Raw genomic sequence first — 23,251 nt, forward strand, 5'->3', positions numbered from 1 at the left:
ATTGGAAGCTCCAGGTTGTCGACTCACTATTTTGCAGTCCATGAGCAGTTATGGAAATCATGAAGAAATGTTTGATGGAATCCCTCGAAAATATATAAAGAAAAAAAAATATATCTAAAGAGAATCCCAGATTCCCTGAAAAAAAAAACTGGAAGGCATCCCGGTGGTACCCTTGAATTATAGCTGGGAGGAAACCCTGAAAAAAATTCGGAAGATAGAATACCTGAAGGTATACCTTAAGGGTTTTGGAAATATCTCCAAAAAAAATAGGCAAAATCCTCTGATGAAATCACAGGATTATGCAACATGAGTTCTGCAAAAAATTCCCGGAAAATGTTCGGAATGAATTTTCGAAAAAAAAAATCCGGAAATAATCCTTGTAGCAATCCCTTAAGAAATATCTGAGGGATTGAGGCGAGATCTCTGGGTGAATAACGGAAAACCGTTGGGAAAACAAAAAGAGTGATCCTTGGAGGATTGTTGTATACCAGGTGGATTCCGTAGTGAATCGTTAAGGAAATTTCTGGAGATACCCATGAAAAAAATCCCTGAGAGCAATCTCAAAAGTAATCTATAAAGGAGTGCTTAAAAATAATGGAGGATTCTCAGGATGTAAAATCCCGGCAAGAATCCATGGAGGAATCTCTTTAGTAATGCTCAGAGAGTTCTGGAAGACATCCAAGGAATTTCATAAAATATCAATGGAAGAATTTTGAAAAAAAAAATCTGAACGATTTCCACGAAAAATCTTTGAAAAAACTAAAGATGGATTCTGCAATCTCGGTAGAAATCCCGGTAGAAATATGTGTAGGAGTTCTGAACGAATACTGAGAGCAATCTGTAGAGAAAATTCCAGAGACAATCCCTGGGGGATTGTAGAGGGTATGGGGGAAATGCAAAGTGAATTCCTGAAAGAATTCCAGAGGGAATCACTGAAGGAATCCATGGAATCAATCATTGTTGTGGTAATGAATTAATATTGAAAAAATACAAGATGAACCCGTGAATGAATACCTATAGAAATTTCGGAAGGTTTGTAAAAAAACAATCGTGAAATTAATCAACGAGGATTCGCTGGAAAACCATTGGTAAAATCCTATGATAACCGGGGGAATTCAGAGATAAATTATTGACGATATTAATGAAAAATATCTGGCGAAAAATGCTGGAACAAAATTTGTAGGTATTCCTGTAAAAATCCCGAGTGGAATTCTTGAAGAAACTACCAGGAGGAAACCAAGGAGGAAGTTCTGAAAAAAAAATCCCGGTTGAAATCCTCAGAGAAGAGTCTTGGAGTAGGTTCCGAAAAGAACCCGGAATCCCGGGGAAATCAGTGGAAAAGTTAGGCTAAAAAGAAGAAAAGGAACATTCCAAAGAAAAGGAAGAATACCGGAAGAAATCAACCGAGGAATAACCGAAAAAAATCCGTAATTCTTAGAGAAATCCCTGGAGGAATCTCAGGAGAATTGGTCCTTTACACGAAGGGGCCTGTCCATAAACTACGTAGACTTCTAGGGAGGACGGGGAGGGTCTGGCCAAAGTGACAGAGATCCGCGATGGATATTATTATTAGTGTATTTTTTTTTTCTAAAAGCCCTTCAAATATCCTGAAACATCTTTGAAGACATCATTCAAACTAGCAAACCGTTTTCGAGTTACAATTTATTGAAGGAGACTATTTGGGGTTTTTCATATGTCCTTCAACAAATAACATGAAAAACATATTTGGATGAAAGCTCATACATAAGACAATTTCACTGGATTTAAAAAGGTCATGTCTACGTGATTCGTTCGTTTAGCTGGAAATTCTCTATGGGCAATAAGGTGCCAAGGTAGATAATTTACACTGCTTTCCATCATTTGCCAAAAACTCCGACAACGCAAATAATTTTGAGCTGTCTTGCACCTATACAACGTACAACAACCGTAAACTATCCTTACCGTCAGCCCCAGCCGTTCGACAATGCAGGAAACGATCTCCTCCGCCGTGGTCTGCTTGGAGGCCTCCACGCTGAGCGCTTCATAGTGGAGTGACAGCGCCCCGACGTACACCTGGAATGGAAACAAATGAAACATAGGATTAGTATCAGTACCTTAGGTTTGGTTTGGCAATGAAATTATATCTGTCAGGTTGCCACTGAATCCCTCTGTCACTAATTATGTTTTGCCACCTATTATCAATCTTCCTAAGATGTTAGGAGTTTTGCACCACGATGGCGTAGAGCACGTTCAGCGTGCATGCCTGGGTTATATTGACCCCAACATCCTACTTGGGTTAATGTCATCAACTTTTCTGAACACACCCAAAACCTGACATAGCTTCAATAGAACTCCATGTTTTAGCCTAAGCCTAGCACAATAGCTAGTAACATTCGCAGAGTACCGTACCGATATATCAATCGCCACATCCTTGTCCACCTTAACATCATCCATCATCACTGCAACATCAACAGTTAGTGGTAGACATAACTGATAAATAGTTCTAATTGCCAGCCGCTGTTTTGCCATTACCATCCTACGATCGCGGGATACTCATCAAAAAGAATCTACCAAGATCGGATAGTTCGCTTTAACACGAGTGCGTAGGTAACTCCGTTTGATCACAGTGAGAATAAACGAAACTGAAAGTGCATCAACAGCAATTTGCAACGATGCAACGACGACGAAGCTACAGCTGATGGATTGATACCTGGAAGCAGCAAAAACTTTAAAAAAGACACGGACAACGTCTTCAGCTTTCGGCTGTACAGACTGTTTTAAACTTAACATTAGACAACGGACAACGGAGCATGCACCAGTGGAAACGGGGAAGAAACTATTCTCACGAAAAGTTTCAACGCCCGAAGCGGGAATCGAACCCTCACCCCATAGCATGGTGCGATTTTAAGCTTGGTGACCCTAACCGCACGGCTACGAGGCTCCAGGTTAGCTTCAAAAGACAAACTGAAAGCGGATGTCCGCTGGAACTCTACCAGGGCAACCAGCTGATGGCTTGCGATCACTACCACAATATATAAACAGGGGTTCTCACTTCACAAATCACTAGCACGGGAACGAATTTTCATATTTTCGTAGTTTTTACGATTCCAGGTTTCTAAACAAACGTAACAGTTCGAACATTTCTTCGATGCTAAACATACCCACCCACCTAGGAAATTGTAACAAAAATATAACATAATCATAACCAACCATGATATTTATAACTCATTGTGATATAATGATGTTCAACATCCTTGGTGTTTTCAAAACACTATAACTCAATTATATCAAATTATGTTATAAATGTTATTTCATAACTTATTTAGTTTTGTGTCTTCGACATTTGGAATTCAATGTTACAAAATTGTATCAAATTTTGATAGAAACTAGTAATCCTGAGGCATATTATACATTAAACGTACTTTGCCTAAAAATACTACAAGTTTTTACGTGTATTTCAGACATACTGGCCGACTGGTATATGTAGCCGAAAAAGGGCAATAAAATCATTGTCATATCAAATTTTGTTAGAATTTCCATCTGATTATAACAAAATCTGCATATAGGTATAATAGCATATTTATGCTTGTAATACAATGCTTGCTAGAATTCAGAATTCAGTTGAAGAAACGAACTATTTTCTAGTATATAGGTAGAGCCTGTAATATGATTTTTTTTCGGTTTCAGTAACGGTTATTTTTGGGTTTCGGAAACAGTAGGCTGTTGGCCTAAGGTCCCTGTAATATGAGATTATGGCAAAACATATGGGAATTTTCTGGATGTTGGCACAATTCCCAAAATTTCCATGGGTAAATTAAATATTATAATGCAGTTTCATTGCATTGCATGTCCTTCTGGACTTTACAGAACTTGACCTGCAAACTGAATTGCACCCAGGAAAACAATTTGACAACCACTGAATAAATTTGGACCCAGCAACAAAGTGTGGTGATCAAAGAAAACTATATTAGTTGGTAGCATGAAAGAAGCCAGCTATGCGTCCACACTCAGTTGGTAAATGAACAAGACTGTGGAATTCACACGATCTCCAGCAACTCCTGCTACAAAGTCTGATAAAAAAGTTACCAATTCGCCTCGCGAATGCGATGATACTTGGACTCCAGCTCCAATCAGTTCAAATTTTCTCAGTCAAGGGATTAAGCGCGAACTCACTGCACTGGTCAGTGACTGACCGCTCTTAGGTACGCTCTTGCTTGTTGCTAGTTTCGTAACGTTTGGCTGCCTGCTAGGTATAGCGGAAATGAACTTGTTATGATCGGAGGGTGATTTGCGTAATGTGAAGTGATTTATATGTGGACGGTTTCCAAGTTCTCTCTGGCGTCTAGTCTTTAGTCTAGAGTATTAGAGTATGTAGGTCCACAAGTTGAATGCAATTGGCCCATAAATCAATTTACAGGTTTTTGAAACCGTGCGAACTGTTGTTGCTTGGGGATGACATATGAGAAGGCGGACATTTGCGTTTGGAGGCGGCGGTTTTTTGTAGACGGGGATAGCGGATTAACACCTACGGGCAAGAATGAGTTGTAATTGTACCGTAATCGTGCGGGAAGATTGAAGACGTTGGAGATGAAATAAACGTGGACCAAAGTTTGTAATAAGCACTGTGGTACACTGTTACATCCCGACTAGAAGATTCTAACAAAAATATAACATTATTATAACAAACCCTGATATTTATAACTCATTGTGATATAATCAAGTTTTAATATCTTTAGGGTTTAAAAATATTATATCTCAATTATATCACATTATGTTATAAATGTTGTTTAATTACTCATTGTGAAATAATTTAGTTTCAATACTTGACATTCAGAAAATCATTTTGTACAATTGTATCAAAATATGATGGAAACTAGTTTTCTTGAAGCTAAAATTTATATCATATTTTGTTATAATATTGATCAGATCATAATAAAATAGGTTATTATTTTGATTAGACCGGTGTACTTTTTGTTACAATTTTAGTTATTTTAACATCAACCTAGTTTATAACATAATAAGTTATAGAAAAATTTTATAACATCATAGCACAATGTGTTATAAACTTGATAGATTTTTCTAGTCGGGATAACATTTATAGATATTCTAGTCTGTACCAATAACTGGACCTGTCGCTAAAGCATGTTAGTCGATTCGGAAGTTGTCAATTCAACAAACATAAAGCTCTATCATTGATAAGGTGTGCGTCCTGTTAGAGTCACTTTCCACTATAACTCATTTAATTTGAGTTACAGGGAAAAGTATCTAAAATAAGACCCCCCGCCCAAATTGTTTAACCTAGAGGTTAAGGCTATGGATCGCCCATCTGGAGACGGCGGGTTCGATTCCGGTTACAGTCAGGAAAATTTTCTCGACTCCCTGGGCATAGTGTATCATTGTACTTGCCTCACAATATACAAATTCATGCAATGGTAGGCAAAGAAAGCCCTTCACTTAATAACTGTGGAAATACTCAAAGAACTCTAAGTTTAAGAGGGACAAACCAAGTTCCAGTGGGAACGTAGAGCCATGAACAAGAAGAAGAGGATGAAGAAGAAGAATACTACCCAAGTAACGTTTTGATGACCAATTAGTCTTGTAGAGTATTTGATAACCGCCATAAAACCTTATACATTTTATTTTGGTTTTATGATAGTTTTAAGAACCTCTCCCAGTCCGTTTGACTAAAAAAATACTACTTGGGTACTTTATATAATGGCTGGTTGTAGCACTTCATATCGTAAACAGAACAGGAAACAAATCAATGTCAACATTGTAAAAATTATCCTTTTGCGGCAGTACGAAAAGTACGGAATATCTTGATTTTTGAAAATTAATTCCGTGCGATTTCATTTTGGGTAACTTTGTGTTAGTTCAAGGATGGTAGAAACACAGTACAGTATAATAATCATTTCTTTCCATTTGCTTCAGTTTTATGAAAAAAATAGGAAATTCAAGTAGAGTCGAACTTTTGCCGCCCCTTACTCTAAATAGATCTACGGAAGAAAGAGCTGTGCAGCTGTACGATGACATTTGCAGAAAATTATGTTTATACGAATATATGGTTCGAAAGGCGTTTCCGAATCGCTGGAGGAACTTCCTCATCCCCTGAATGGAAGAATTCCTGAAGGTATCCCCTAAAGAGTTCCTGGATGAATGATTGAAAGAGTTTTTGGACTAGTCCTTGAAGAAGTTCCAGGAAAAATCTTCAAAGCAATTACAGGGGAAATCTCTCCAGCAATTCCAAGAGAAATTTTCAATAAATTTGTAGTGAAATCCTTACAGGTATTTCCGTAGAAATTTCTGATGAATCCCGAAATGAATTCTTAAATGTACTCCTGGAGAAACCTGTGAGGATTCTCTAAAGGAATACCCAAATGGAATCCTGAAGCAATTTCTAAAAAAAAAACAAGAAAAAAATCCTGGATGGAAAAAATCCAAATGACATCTTTTTATGAATTCTTGAAGTTGTAGGAATCCCTAAGCAGGTTCATAGGGGAATCTCAGAAGTTCTTTTCAAAATCCAGCAATTCCAGAAGAAATTTCCTGAAGAACAATCCCTGAATGTATTCATAGAAGAATTCCTGAAGAAACAATCCTTTTTCCAATCCTAGAAGAATCTTTGAATGAACTCCAAGCTAAATCCTGATACATGCTAGGGAAATTGATGAAGGAAATCCTGGAAGATTTCAAGGATAAATCCACGAAAACCTTCCTTGATGAATTCCTGAAGAAACTCCTGGAGAAATCCATGAAAGAATTCCTGGAGAAATCTCTCAAGGAATTACAGGAGAAATCCCTCAAGAACTTCAGGAGAAATCTTGCAAAGGATTCCTGTAGGAATCCTTGAAAGTATTCCAGGAGGAATCCCTCAAGGAAATTCTGGAGGAATCCTTACGGGACGTCCTGCATAATTTCCCGATGGAGACCCTGGAGAAATCCCTGAATGAGTTGCAGGAGAAATCTCAGAAGGAGTTTCTGGGAAAATCTCTCCTGGAGGATTCCCTGAAAATACGTTTGGAGAAAACCCTGAAGAATTTTCTGAGAAAAATCCTAGAGAAAACCAAGATTAACTTCCTGGATGAATCCCCAAAGTAATTCCTGGACGGACTCAAGAAAAAAAAATAAGGAGGAACTTCTAGAGGAATCCTTGAATTAACTCCAGAAGAAAACCCCTAACAGAACTTTTAGAGGAACATCTGAAGGCACTTCTGCACAATCCCTGAACAATCTTCTGGATGAATTTCTGATGGAACTCCAGGAGAAACCCCAGACGAAACTTTTTAAAATTCCAGACAAAAACTCGAGAATGAACCCCTGACGAAATCCCGAAAGAACTTCCTAGATGAATCCCTGAAGAAATGATTAAATCCTGAAAAATCCTAGAGGAATTTCTGAGGAAATTCCTGGGGAAATTCCTGAAAAAATTCCTGAAGGAGGTCCTGGAGAAACCCCCGAAGGTGTTCATAGAGAAATCCATGAAGGAGATGCTGGACAAATTCCTGAAGGTGTATCTGGAGAAATTCACGAAGGACTTCCTGAGGAAATCTTTGAAGCAGTTCCTGTAGAAATCCCAGAAGGTGTTCGTAGAGAAATCCATGAAGCAGTTCAAAAAGAAATCCATGAAACAGTTCCTGGAGAAATCCTGAAGAAGTTTCTGAAGAAATCCCTGAAGGAGTTCGTAGTGAAATCCTTGAAAGAGTTCGTGGGAAAATCGCTGAAGGAGGTCCTGGAGAAATGCTCGAAGGAGTTCGTAGAGAAATCCACGAAGGAGTTCCTGGCTAAATTCCTGATGGAGGTCCTTGAGAAATCCCACCAGGAGCTTGTAGAGAAATCCATGAAGGAGATCCTGGAGGTGTTTTTGGGAAAACCTTGAAGGACTTCTTGGAGAAATCCCTGGAGGACTTTCTGGAGAAATCCTTAAAGGAGTTCCTGGAGAAATCCCTGAAGGAGTTCGAAGAGAAATCCATGAAAGAGTCGCCTGAAGAAGTTTCTGGAGTAATTTCTAGAGGAGTTCCTGGGGAAATCGTTGAATGAATTTGTAAAGAAATTAATGAATGATTTCCTTGAGAAATTCCTGCTGAAGATTCTGAAGATATCCCCGGAGGAGTTTGTAGAGAAATTCATGAAGGAATTCCAATTCCAACATAGAAACGGCTGTATAAATTTACACATTGAATAACACAGAACACTGTCTTCGGCAAAATTGTTGCAAATTGAGTCCTCTATTAAAGAAAAAATAGAAATATTTGTATTTGGGACTTTATTGATAACCTAGAACATCCTGAACACCATGAAGTTTGGAGAAACGAAATAATTGACAAATAAGTTGTTCTAAAAGTTGAATTTGGATATGAGTTACCTGCACTCATTAAACCTTCGTCAAGAATATCAAAAAGTGTTTTATATTCTGGGATGATCTAGGTTTTCCAAACTGTCATATAGTGATGTCCTTCAAATCTACAAGAATGTATGGAGCTTTTCCAGGTCAGCCAAACTACCTTGGAGTTCGGAACTTCAGGTCTACACTCGTAACAGTAGCCATATCTGCTATACTGAGTAACGTTGCATAATCAACCGCGGTTACAGAACCTTCAGGTTGGTCTACTAGATATAATAATAAACATTTGGGACATTCAGGGTCGTCCAAACTGTTCTATAATGCAGTCCTTCAAATCTACAATAATAATTTCATGTGTTTTCAGCATTAATAATGGCATTACATAATCTTCTGGGATTCGTAAAGCTCTTGAAACCTTTAGAGAAAATATAGAGATAGTACAGGTCAGCCAAACTACCTTGGAGTTCAAAACTTCAGGTCTACACTCGTAACAGTAGCCATATCTTCAATACTGAGTAACGTAGCATAATCAACCGCGGTTACTGAACCAACCTGAAGTCTACTGGATATTATTTTAAACTTTTGGGACATTCTGGACGACCCTGAACTGTTCTGTAATGAAGTCTTGTTCAAGTGGCTGAACATTTACTCAGAGGGCCAGTACATGTTTCAAAGATATGTAACATGTAACGTTTGCCTGAACCACGGAATTAATCAAGAAAGATCGAAAAATGTTGATCAATGTTACCCCGGTTTAGGGTACATCATTTCGAGAATTTTTCTTCAAAATGACCGACTATTTCAAAGTGTATGACCTCTTTAGTGAGGCGGGGAATTAGCATTGCACAGTCTGCTAAGCACGTTGATTATTCAGTGCAATTCGCTTGCTGTTTTGATCGTGAGAAAATACTCAAACTCATGCTCTAGTTCTATCTCTTGTTCATCCAACTCCTCATTTCAACGCATTTGAGCAGTCGATTCAAATCAAACATCTTCACACACCGAAAAAACACGTTTTCACATGTCCTCAGAGCATTAGTCGTCCGCCAGTATTGGTCGATCAAGAACGATCATCAGAGAACGTTCGGTGACAGTCGTCATCAACGAACGAATGGAATATTGAAGAAAAAGAACATATGTGTGATTCTTCGAAAACCGTACGAGAAGTTTGTCACAAATGGTTAATAAGAGCATTAAGAATGGAAGAAAAACAGAAAAAACGCGCGCCAATTTTGTCACACTGCCGGATTTTGAACGAGACTACAAGGACGACGACGACGCCAAGCTAAATATTTAAATTAGCCAACAAATGACAAACATAAACGATCGGAGTATGTAAATAAGGCCTACCAATGAACGAACGAACGACCGGGCTCGTCGTCTGCGATCGTCATAAACACGGATTCGATGGGGATTGACTAGGTCTCTGTTCAGGCGGGAATTGCGATCGTTACCGATTGAAAATCGCTACTTCGAATTGGTTTGTCGCCTAGGAAAGAAAAAAAGTTGGCGGCATGGCAATTTCAATCATCGCTAGCAAGTCGGCTATCGAATTTCACCGGTTTGACAACATTTTTTTTTAATTTTTTTTTAAGGAGAAGTAGTGAGGGTGGTTCAGCGTTCTTTGGTCCAAGAAAATCCAGGAAAATTCTTCCTAATACAAAAGTTTCTACGCAAACCTGGAATTGAACTTGTCACCCTCAGGTCTTGCTGGAGAGCCGCACGTTTATCGCTGCTGTTATTTTAGCCGCTTACCTAATTTAAACATCTAATTTATGTATAATTTCGCAACAGAAGTATAAATATTAATTTTTGATCTTTAACGAACCCTGAAGAAGGCATCGCCTGTGCCGAAACGTCGTCGGATTAAACAATTAAGCCATATGTAGCCGACAGGGTACCCGGGTACCCAGCGCCCATTTAAAAAGCACGTTGTAGAAAAAAGCAAAAAAATGTCGGACACATAACGGTTAAAATCGTTTTGTGATTAATAATACTACGTTTCCGATAATCAAAACAGCTTTAATAAAACAGTCAAACTTTCATCCAATTAATAAAAAAATAATACAAAGTTGAAAACCACAAACCTATGTAGGATTACGTTGATTGTTACAATGTTTCTAGCCTCCTAACTACGTCACTCTAATCTTCCCCCTAGAACCAATCATGCTGCCGTAAATCTTCCGTAACAGATAATATATTCGCTTGAAAAATTGAAAAACGATTATGTCGGACACCCATTTGGCACCACCACCACCAACCAATGAGAATACCTTGGGCAACGCTCCCAACCTGGGATTTTGACAGCCTCACAACAACCAGTCAGAGCCAACAGCCAGCATCGACTCATCCCTAATCAGCGTGTAATTCTTGCTGATTGTTCGTTTTCTTTTCCAGTATGGAATGAATATTTTAATAAATTAAATATTTTGCCCATTTTTTTTCTCTGTCGTCCACTCTGCGGAGAACATAAACCCCGCGCTAAAGCGCGCTGCTGATGGCGTTGAGGAGAATGACGATTAAGATCTACGGAGGATTCTCTGAATGTTTCCGAAGAACCGAATGCGAGAGCGCGGATCCTAATCCGTCAGGAAATTTCGGGCGCCCCACTGTGCCGTTGAAGGTTTTGAAAAGAGACATTCCGACGATTTTTCGGAAATTGAAAAATGCATGCATTCTACTGGTTTGGCATTGACGCTTTTGAACTGCGCTGCAGCAGTTAAGTTTGAAGAGAAAACAATTTTGATAAATTTGAATTTTTGTTTGTCTGGTAATCGAAACCAAGTTTTTTTTTTATTTTAACGATGCATAGACTGAATGTCTACTTAATTATCAACATATAATCCCTTAACACCTTCAGGTTTTTTTTAAGTTCTTCAAACATGCTCCAAAGTTCATTAACCTTTAGAAGCCAATTTGTTTTCCGCTGCTGCCGCAACCTCGCTGGCCTCAAACACGTTTGTTATGCTTGGTTTCATCGCCGAAGTCATATAGGCCTCTCTGGCCACCAAGCGTTGAATCATTGTTTAATTTTTTTTGGGGAGTTTAAGACGCAACCTAGCGTAAGATATTTTTGATGAAATTTCTGAAAGAAGAAACTTAAAAAAGATCTTCTGAGAGAATTTATGGCAAATTTATTGCGATTTCTCCAAACATTCTATGCCAAAAAAATCCTCCGGGTTTGATATGAATCTTTACTGGGGAATTCCTGTTGTACTGTTCTGATATATCGCTTTCATCTATGGATGAAAAGTTTGTCCTATTCTACACACTATAAATAGTTGTTCAAATCAAAGTTTTCATTGAAAATTCTATCGGACAAACCGACAAGAAAATTGTAACAAAATATAATATAATTATAACAAAGCATGATATCTAAGGTACACCGGGGCAAGTTGGAACAGCAGGTTATCATAATTTTATAGTTATTCAATGATGGTAAACTGCTTAAATGCCATAACACATAGTTTTTGATTCAAACAATCTTTTGAAGAAAGAAAAATTTCCAAAATGTATTGAAATCCATTTCAAAACTTCGTGTTTCATCCTGCCCCACCCGTTTTAACTTGCCCCGGTGTACCTTATAGCTCATCGTGATTAAATCATGTTCAACATCATTGGTGTTCTTATATATTGTAACTCAATAATATCACATTATGCTATAAGTGCTGTTTGATGACTCATTGTAATATAATTAAGTTTTGATTTTTCGATATTTAGACCATGTTACACAATTGTATTAAACTTTGATAGGAACTAGTAATTAGATCAAAATAATAACAAAATGTGATATGAATTTTAATATCACATTTTGTTATTATTTCGATCTAATTGTAGCAAAATAAGTTATTATCTTGATTAGACCAGTGTACTTTTTTGTAACAATTTCAGTTATTTTAACATAATCATGCATCCAGTTGTAACACAAAAAGTTATAGAAAAATTATTTTAACATCTTCATAATCAAAAATATGATGTTATAACACAATATGATATAAACTTGATATAATTTTGTAGTCGGAAATATAGACAAGTTCGGTCTTCATCGTGCATCCATAATTGTTGGTATTGTTTTAGTTTCTTTTCCGGATGGTACGCCTAGATCCAAACAGTAGGCGACGACATAAATCAGGTTCCTTTCGGCCAGCGATGGAGCACTGGCGGAATGCACATGGATCGGTGAGCTCGTTCCATGCTATTTGTTGTTATGAAAGTTTGTATACTGCAAGTTGCGTACAAAATATCTAGTACGACTGTATGCAAGTTGTTAAGTACCGTCGTTGGGGGTGAGAATGGGTAAAAAAAGGATACTCAAAGATAGTTTATTATATAACTAATGCAATTGAAGTCGGAATAACTTTTTATTTGGTGTGTATACTCTTCTATGTAGTAATGATAGTTGAGCAAGAAAGCATCACAATATGTGTATTGCTTACTAAACTACACATGAATGAAAAATGACCCAATCTCACCCCTTAGAGGGGGTGAGAATGGGTCAAAGTATTCGAAGTCGCCTATCTAAGAATATAAGTTAATTTTATTGATCGTATCCAGTAAATCTACTTAAAATACAATGAAACCGAAATGGCGAAAAAACATAGGTAATTTTAAAAGATGATTAATCCATCTAAAAGGGCAAATATAACCGAAAAAATGGTTGAAATTTGATAAAATAACGTTTGTATGTTGTATCGCCATTTTTAGCCACCATAATCATCCTCATTTAAAGTTTCAACCTCCATGAGAGGAGGGGGATTACAATGAGGAAGGGGCGCATTGGAAGATCGATTAAAAAAAAACAATATAGTTTTAGTATGCATAAGAAATGTTTAACCAAACTCTCAGTTATAAACTCTTATGTACATGATCATGGACCTCTATTTTGCCAAAGCGAATCATTCCATTTCAAGATAGAGGGTCGTTCAAATATTATGTTACACAACGTATCACATTACTAGACCCTCGCTCACAAAAACATTTAAACAGATTTTTAAATAAGTTTTGTATGAGTCCTAGCACGACGGTAAACTCTCTTTAGTATTTTTATGTATTTTATGAATGATCTCGTTTGACACTTCTTCAACATATTTTCTAAAAAAAAGAGTGCTTTTATGAAGATACGGTAAACATAGCATCACTCTAACGCCATGGGGACTGAATAACAAGTTGAATTTTTAGTATAGGTTGTGTGCACTCAATAACTTGCTTGACCCAATCTCACCCCCATTCTTAACCCTCTAATACCCAATCCCGCCTTTAGACGGGGTATAGTTTGAGCATTTTTGTAATTTTTTTTTCGTGGAAAATCATTTTTTTTTATATTTTTGGCTGATATTTAGGACTGTTTTGTCTATCTCAAAATGGTTTTTGGTGTATTTTAAAACGTATTTACATTTTTTAAAAATCATTGAAAAATTGATGTTTTAGTCACCTGTTAAAAGTCATTGTTTATTTTGTATTGAATCGCTACAATTAACACATTTTAAATTTTTCCCATATCATTCTATCCTTGTTTAATAGTTTAAGGGAATCGAATACACTCTAAAATTATTTTCCTTAAAATTACACGGAAAATAAAATTTTCTGTGAAAAAAATTTAAAATAATTATATTTCAACAATAATCATAAAATCTCAAAATGTTTTCATCTCAAAAAATCCGTTCGCCAAATTGGCTTCCAGGAAAAATATAAAAGTGTGGGGATGTTCAAAAATAAAAATTAGAAAAATCAAAAACTGAAATTCACGAAATCGAGAATTAAAAAGAATCATCTTCCAAAACATGTTTAAATCGATTTTAGATGACGAAAAATGATATTTAGATCAAAATCAAAAATTTGGGTATTAGAGGGTTAATATTTAGACATAGGGTCGAAAATTTTGAATTTTTAAATAAAAAGTGCATTGACAGCCCACTTTTTTCATTGTATGAACCAGGTAATACCTACAGCTAACCACTTTTAAGAAAATTTATGGTTAGGTACATGTGTGAAACATTACGAAGGAGAAATTTTTTCAGAGTGATTTACTAGTAGTTTTATCATATACACTACCCGTCATAAGTACGGACTCACAAAAAGTATTGCAACAATATTGCATCACCCTGACTCTACCTCGATATCTCCGAAACCAGAGGACCTACAAAGATGCTGTCTTCAGAAAAATTATTCAGAAGATCAAAAGCAACAACTTTACTGAAGGCGGCATTTTTGTAGTTGTTCTGGTTTAAGAGATATCGAGGTGAGTCAGGGTGATGCAATATTGTTGCAATACTTTTTGTGAGTCCGTACTTATGACGGGTAGTGTAAGTTTAGCAACAAATTTAACAAAAAACGATTATTGCTAAACATCTTATTCTGCATCATGACGTGGAAAAACATCTCCTCTTTGAAATAATATAAAGTTTTAAATATAAATTAGCGATGGTTGATGAGCTATTTCAAATCTTATGTTTCTCTGTTTTGACCCAATCTCACCCCCAGACCCATTGTCACCCCCATCGACGGTATATGAATTTTTAAACACTACTGTTTTGTTATATTTTGTATTTATAAAAACCAATGTGTTTCAGTGGTATCAATGCCCTCTTGATTCGTTTTTGTTCTGTTTAAATGTCATAGTTTTTAAAATACGTTGCAGCATCCGATTACCAATAAGACCACCAAAAGTAACCCCTACCAACATCTAGGAAATTCTTGAAGAGTTTATTAAGTGTATAACAAGAAAACCAATCAAATTTGCTATAGATGTCAAACGAGTTGATTCACATGGAGAATTGATGAAGATGCCAAACACAGAATTGTAACGATGGTAGTTATCTAGAATAATAATAATGAAAACGTCCCAAATCAGGGGTCGAAACGTCGGATGAAATAGTATCACCCCGCTTATACTTTAACCGGCCAACCATAGAGGGATAACTCTGCCAATCCGTCGGTAGTTTCCACAATCAGTATAATAATAAATGTTTCTCTGGGCCTGATATTCGAAAAATAAGTTATTTTTTTTATCAAAACCTATCGAAACATTAGGAGGGTATTACACTTGTAACTCGAGAAAAAAACGCCACTATATTTCAAAAGGAAGAACATAGCGAAAAACAATCCAGATCCAGGGTCTCCAGGTAGCCTAGGGAGGAAATTTTCCCGACTTCTTGGGCATAGTGTATCATTGTGCCTGCCTCACAATATAAAAATTCATGCCAATGGCAGGCCAAAAAAAAAGCCTTTCAATTAATAACTGTGGAAGTGGTCAAAAAACACTAAGTTGAGGAGAAGCAGGACCTATTCCAGTGGGAACGTCGAGCCAGAAACAAGAAGAAGATGATTCACTTTGAAAGATATTCTTTTCGGCTTACTGGTTGAGCCTAATATATCTCGCGTTCTGGACCATTTCATATGTTACTGTCTTTGAACAGGCTTCTCAAAAGAATAAAGGCTTCTTAATAAAAGAATAATTTGATTTGAAATTAAGTCATTACGTGGCGCTTGTGTTCTTTACCGCGCTGCCATAGTGCCGCTTCAAAGTGAGAGTGAGAGTGCGCATCCATATGATTTTCGTGGATTTGCTATTGTTGATAATCTTTTTTGCGGCTTCGCACACACGCACTCTCACTCTCACGCGTAACTATAACAGCGCCCTTAGAGCTCTCAGTTTGATTTAGGCGTCAAATATCTTTTCTGTAGTTTCTTCGGATTTTTTTAGATTTTTTTCTACGGGTGTTGATTGAGTATTTATTCGGCATTTCCTTTGGAAATTGATTTGTCGAATTTCCTTTGAGTTACCCTGTGAAAATCTTTCGAATTTCCATTGGTTGAATTTCTTCGATTCTTAAGAAATGCTCCCATCATTTTTTGTTGGATTTGATTAAAAAATTCCAATACTTTTTGGGGTTTTCCTGGACAATTTTAGAACTTGGTTCAGTAACTCTTACGGAAATTTCACGGAAATAGTATTAGAAATTGAATTAGGTTATAATTTTTCAAAATACCTACAGCATTACTATTCAAAATTGTTCAGGCAATTGCTTTGTAAATTCATATGGCTTCCTATACGGAATTTTCTTCAGTATTTTTTTTTTGGGAGTTTCACCGGTAATCCCTCCACTAATATACCGAACAATTACATTTGTGAATCTGTTGATAGTTACTTTCGAAATTCATTCGACATATACTTTGAAAGTTCCTTAGTCAAGTCGTTTGTAAACTTCTTTGGCATTTTTTTTTATTTGTTCGGTAAATCCTCAGAAAATTTCTCTGGAAATTCCTATTGTAAATCCTCACCGGATTCCGTCTGTTATCACGTTAGACCTTCAACTATTCAATACTTTTTGCAAATTAAAAAATCCAAGAATTTCCGACAGAAAAGCCGAATAAAATGTCAAGAATTACCTATAGAATTAAAAAAAGGAAGTTGCCAAAGAATTTTAAGAAAAAAATCACAAAGCGATTCCTAAAAACATTTGCATAGAAACAGCTGACGGCACCATAAAGGAATAAGCGAAGGACTATCCAAAGGAATTGATACAAAAATTACTTTGGGGAATCCCGAAGAAATAACCTTAGGAGGCCTTATAGTAATGTCCGAATAAGTATCCAGAAGAGTTGCCTAGGCCCGTGGCGTAGTGGCTACATGTTTGCTTCATAAGCAGATGGTCATGGGTTCAATCTCAGCCCCGGCACTTTCGCCAGTTGCTCCTTCTCCCCGAGAGTAGCTGACACTCACCCTCTTCTGAGCCCATGGCTCAAATGAACCCGGATACTTGGACATCGGCGAACGGCAACTCATAATGGACCCCCAATCGGACTGGAAACCGAAACAACCAACAGTCACACATCAACATCCTCGTGCTCATCATTCTACCATGATAGGGTAGAAAGTGAAAGCAGCGCAACGGCATCCAGTTCGACGTAGTACAATTAGAATGGAATACATTTAGGCGCTGTACAAAGTGTATGTACAGCTTCCAATTGGAATCGCTCACGCAGTGCCCCAGAGCTGTAAATTAGGTTAAGTGATTGAATAATAATCCAGAAGAGTGGCTAAAGAATAGATTTACAATGAGTTTCACAATTAATTTGCCGACGAAATTGCAGAAATACATCATTGAGTAATTGTCAAATAAATTCTCAATGAAATTTTGAAGTAAATTTCTATTACAATTGCTGAATACTCAAAAGAAATATTTATTGAACGGAATTTCCAAAATAAAAACAAATAATTTGCAGAGCAAATTATCAAACAAATTGCTGAAGCAATTTCCAAAGGAAATTATCGCAATAACCGGAAAAAAAATCAAATAAATTGCTGAAAAAAAATCAGAAAAAATGCTCAAGGTATCCCCAAAAGTATTGCTGAATGGAAGCCCGAAAAATGGCTAAAGGAATTCCGAAAGGAATTTCCGAATAAATTCTAAAACAGTTTCCTGAAGGATTGCCAAAGAAATTTTAGAAGGAATTCCAACTCCTAAAAAGTTGTCGGAACTTCAACTCCTAAAAAGTTGTCGGTGAAATTTCCAAAGGAGTTTCCAAAGAAATGTAATTAAAGAATTGAAAACTTTCAATCTTTTAACCAACTTTTCTGAAGCTAGTATTCTTGGAAATGGTCCAGAATGTGAGGTATACGACGCTTAGATCAAACTCGTAGCTCATTACAACACTAAAGCAATAGAGTGAGCAAATATCGAACTTAATTGTTTTCTAGAAGAAAGTTTTCATTCGTCTCAGCAACTTCACCGTAGACAGTATTAGTTTAAGTGGTCCAGAATGCGGGATATATGTATGACGTTTAGACTAAACTGGTAGTCCAAAAACAGTATTCTTCTAAGCATCCCAGATCGTGCGATATACAGTTTCTCATTGAATTTTCTAAATATTTCCTCCTGGAATTACACTCAAAACTTTTTTTCCGAAATGTCCTAGTTTCTCTCAGGATTTCTTTCGAAGTTCCTCTTGAGATGTATCCAATAAGTTTTTGCGGAGTATTTCGTAAAATTTAACAGGGTTTTATTCAGATATTTTTCCGAGTTTTTTTTTACAAGAAATCTCGTAAGTTATCCAAAAAGACAATCCAAGGAGAACTTTTTGATAAAGACCTGCAAAAACTCCGGGAGCAATTATTAATGAAATTCCAAAAGAAGCATCGAGAATCTCGGGATAATTTCTGGTAGATTCCAAGAAGAGTTCTAGGAATAACATAGACAAAATCTGTAAAAAAATTCTGGGGGGGGGGGGGGGTGTTGGGTTTTGATTTGAGGTATCAAAAAAAAAGAGACAAATGCCTTGAAAAATACGGAAAGAATCTCGTGAAAAATACTGGGGACATTTCAAGAAATAAGTATTTCCAAAGAAATTCCAAAAAGAAACCCTGACGAAATTTCTGGAAAAATCCTTGTAGCCTTAATCATATCAACGATGTAGTAAACTCTGTGGACTCTTATTTCTTTTTTTTATCGGTGCGAAATTTTCCTAAGTATTCCAAGTTTTTCCGTGGTAAATAAAATTTCCTGAGGATTTCCGGTTTTCCAGGTTTTTCTAGGTAGTAGACACCTTGTAAAAAACTCATCATTCTATAAAAGTTAAAATGTCTGGGTCATAATGATCCTAATATGCATTATTCATAACTTTTTTGTGACGCCATTTTAGTTTCATTTTAAGAACAAAGAAAATCGTTAACTGCTTCGTTTCTGTAAAATATTAAAAGTCTAGAAGTTTCATTACATTTAGTTAATAAACAAAAGATATATTGAGGCTTGAAACTGGGTTTTGGGTTATAATGACCTAATGACATGGGGTCCCCAGTTAGCCTAGCGGCTATGAACCGCCAATTCGGAGATTGCGGTTTCGATTCCAGTTCCGGTCGGGAAAATTTGCTCGACTCTCTGAGCATCTGAGTATCATTGTACTTGCCGCACAATATACAAATTCATGCAATGGCAGGCAGAGAAAGTCCTTCAATCAATAATAACTGTGGAAGTGCTCAAAGAACACTAAGTTGAAGCCAGGCAGGCCAAGTTCCAGAGCGGACGTAGATCTATAAAGAAGAAGAATTGCATTGGATAATATTTTACACCCGAACCTCAATTTGGGTAATGAGTCGGGACTGCCTAAACAGAATTTTTACCTAAATGGATTCATTACCTAACTGGAGTTCAAGGTTGCAAAGAAGTTTGAGAAGAACAAGTGGCTTGCAGTGGAGGGAGTTAAGGCTTTTTTCAGATGTAAAGGGGGGGTCTCCAGTTAGCCTAGTGGTTAAGGCTATGGATCGCCCATCCGGAGACAGCGGGTTCGATTCTCGTTCATTGTACTTGCCACACAATGTACAAATTCATGCAATGGCAGGCAAAGGAAGTCCTTAAATTCATAACTGTGGAAGTGCTCAAAGAACACTAAGTTGAAGAGAGGCAGGCCAAGTTTCAATGCGAACGTCGAGCTATAAAGAAGAAGAAGAAGAAGAAAATGTAAAGGGAGGATGGTCAGAGGGATTTCAAGGGAATTTTTAAGGGTGGGTGTCAGAGGCGTTTCCGGGCCTTTCAGGAGGGTTCAGAGGGCTTCATATGCTCTCAGGTGAACTTCACGGGAGTTTAAGAGGCGTTCCAAAGCGTTTGATGGCGTTTCAGGGCGTTTCAGTAGGTTTCAAAGATATGTTAGGGGGCTAGGAGGCTTTCAGGCGACTTTCACATGGATTTCATTTGTGTTTCAGAGGTCTTTCAAGGCGTTCCAGAGCGATTTTGTTAGGCTTCAGAAATTCTCAGGTGAATTTCACGGAGGTTTCATGTGGGTTTCAGAGGCGTTTCAAAGCGTTTCAAGGTGTTTTAATGCGTTTCATTGCCTTTAAGAAAGTTTCAGGAGGTTTGAGGGTGCTTTCAGAGGATCGCAGGTAAATTTGACGGATGATTAATAGGGGTTTTAGAGACGTTTCAAAGCGTTTCAAGGCGTTTCAGGAGGTTCAAAGGGGGCTTCAGAGGCTCGCAGGTGAATTCCACTGAGATATCATGGGTTTCAATGCTATTAAATGAGTTTCATGGCATTTCAGGAGGTTTCAGGGGTTTTAGGGGCCTTCAGAGGCCCTCAGGTAAATTTAACGGAGGTTTAAAAGGCGTTTCAGGGCGTTTTAATGCGTTTCAGGGCGTCCCAGGAGGTTTCAACAGAGTTTTAGGGTTCTTCAGAGGCTCGCAGGTAAATTTCTCGTAGTTTTCATAGGTCTCGTGGGTTTCAGAGACGTTTCAAAGCATTTTAAGGCGTTTCAGGAGGTTTCACAGGGGTTTTAGGGACTTCAGAGACTCTCAGTTAAATTTTACGGAGGTTTTATAGGGATGTTAGAGGAGTTTCAGAATGCGTTTCGGGGCGTTTCAGGAGCTTTCACGAAGGCTTTAGGGGGCTTCAAAAGCTCTGTACGTTAGTAGATTCTATGGCCAATACTCAAGGAAGTTCTTGGAGATCCTTAAGCTGACAATGAACTCACCACTTGATAGCACATAGCTACATGAGGCTGTGTAAGCATAAATTTCATTCATAATGCTGCAATAGATCACTAATTACACTTGTTGATTAGATGGAATTAACTCCATGAAGTTGTCGGATACTCCTATACAATCATAGAACCCACCACTTGATAGAACATAGATGCTTGGAGCTGTGCACAGTGGTCCACGAACCTGATTTACGAGGAAAGATGCATTCAACGCCTTCAAATGAGTTTTTAGGCAAATATGGTCTTCTACAAAGTTGTCCCTAATAATAAGGCCCTCTTTCCAATGTGCATAAAAATTAGACTGGTCTATATTTTCAAAGAAATTGGGAACCAAACTTTTTATTTGCAAGAATAACTGTATACATTCTTCGGGAAAGTTGTAGATCTATCAGTTTTGATCAAGTTTGCTGAAGACACTTTTTATGTAGCTTTGAAATTTACCGATCTAGAGGTATTTTTCTGAGTAAGCTTAGGGTGGTTCAAGAAAATCTGGTTTTCTGGCGTAAGAGATAACGACCATCACGCACGAAACGACGCGTCTTCAAATGCTTTGATCATAGGTTGTGATCTGAGGTTGTGTGAGTATGAGCCTTAGTCGTAAATCTCTTACAGACAACCAAATACGTCAGAAGATCCGATGACCTATATTCAAGGAAGTTCCTGGAGATCCTCAAGCTGACAATGAACTCAACGCTAGGTAGCACATAGCTTCATGAGGCTGTTAAAGCATAAATTTCATTCATAATGCTGCAATAGATCACTGATTACACTTGTAGATCAGATGGCCATAACTCCAGAAAGTTCTCGAATATTCCTAACCAACTTTATCTGTAATTCTGAGTACTGCAATTGCTCTGAACACCATCAAATTCTATTTAGGTAACGTTACCTAAAAGGAGGGACAAAAATAGATTTTACCTAAATGGATCCTACCTAAATAAAGGTTTCAGTGTAATGCTTTTTTGAGCATTATTTCTTTTAAACATGCTATTGAACAGTAACGACCTAATATGCCGTTAACAAAAAAAGGTGCATCGTAAAAGTCACAAAAATCATAAAAAGATAAAAAATTGCATTTACACAATAAGACCACCGACCCAAATTTCCTCCCACATTTCACGGTTCCAGAGCTTGCTAACATTGCCCCGGTCACTCATCCCCAATTTTACCTTTATCATAACCGTCGAGTCCAGCGTGACGAAATCATCATAGTAGAGCAGTCGTCGACTTCGCCTGGCGCTCTCACGATTATCAGCTGCTGCTGCTGCAGCGACAAAGCTCCGCTCGTTGCCGTCGTTTATACCCGTCGTCGTCATTCCATCACTTCTGCTCCCCACGCCGCCGTCGACGATGAAGACGGCAATCGGCAGCCCCCTATCACAGCACGCCATATCTATTTTGGTTTCCTCTGTTATCGCTCGCTCCGGCGTCGCGTCGCGCCACGCCACACCACTTGTCGCTTGTGGGGTTTGATAGGCGCGCGTCCCACCTCTTCACTGGGGACGTCGATCGCACACTCGTCACTTTGTCGTTGGGCGGCGCTGACAAACCGCTCGCGACGACGACGCTGGTCGTCGTTGAAGTCTCACTCATACACTCCCGTCCCGACCCGTCCGTCAGTCACGACGCTTATTATTTTCCAAGGCTACTTCCTCTTCTTGCTTATAACACTCGTATAATTACATACAACACACAACATTTCGCGAGATTTTTTTCTTCGTCTTCTTTAGATTTTTTTGCCATCCAGGCCTGGCTCGCACTTCTATTCTTCGATTACACCGGGATACACTCGGAAAGATACTTTAGACCTGAGGCAGGATGTAAAAACTTCTTTCATTATTATTGATGAACATATTTCAGGCCAAACATTTCAATAGGTCCTATCTGCATTTGAGAGGCTCTCTTAGTTCACTTTCTCTTTCAATTATTGCAAAGAGACGAACCAGCCAAGGGCTGAAAGTCTCTTTAATAAAGACAAATCAATCAATCAATCAATCAATTATTGCAATGTAATGGTACATTTTTCAACTATTTTTGCAGTACAAATCAATAGAAGATTGTTTTGACCATTGTTCAATGCAAGGAGACAATCATAATACAAATAACCAGTTGAGATATTAACGAAAGGGAGGGAAACCAAAGAGAGCCTCTCTTCTGCAGATAGGACCTTTAGACATGTTTGGCCTGAATTTGTACAACTTTCTACAAATTCTAAGCCCTTTTCAATGTGTTAAAATAGGGTACAGCAAACCTTCTGAAAAGTGATAAAAAGTTTAGTTTTTTACCAGTGTAGAAAATTTTCAAATTATTTTAAATTTTCTGGCAAATTTAATTACTAAGTAACTAAGTTACTAAGGAGTAACAAAGTTACTAAGGAAGTAAAGTCTAGCAACACTAACTGCTGCAATAAAAAATGTTCTAAAACACAAAACTAAAAAGTTATTCTGAAACTAGTTGAAATA

General features: G+C 37.6%; 1 protein-coding gene across 1 annotated transcript in view; it reads right to left on the bottom strand.

Moving 5' to 3' along the window:
* LOC109411303 (unconventional myosin-IXb) overlaps positions 1-22,097 on the bottom strand; it is a 252,594-nt gene extending 230,497 nt beyond the window's left edge. The window contains exons 1-2 of the mRNA XM_019684868.3: positions 21,959-22,097; positions 1,942-2,052 (exon numbers count right to left, since the gene is read on the bottom strand). Coding sequence (XP_019540413.3) covers positions 1,942-2,052; positions 21,959-21,967 — 120 coding nt within the window. The 5' untranslated portion in view covers positions 21,968-22,097. The remainder of the gene's footprint in view (positions 1-1,941; positions 2,053-21,958) is intronic.
* Between the last annotated feature and the right edge of the window lie 1,154 nt (positions 22,098-23,251).

This window comes from Aedes albopictus, chromosome 3 (genome assembly GCF_035046485.1).
Source record: "Aedes albopictus strain Foshan chromosome 3, AalbF5, whole genome shotgun sequence".
In the NCBI taxonomy this organism is placed as follows: Eukaryota; Metazoa; Arthropoda; class Insecta; order Diptera; family Culicidae; genus Aedes; species Aedes albopictus.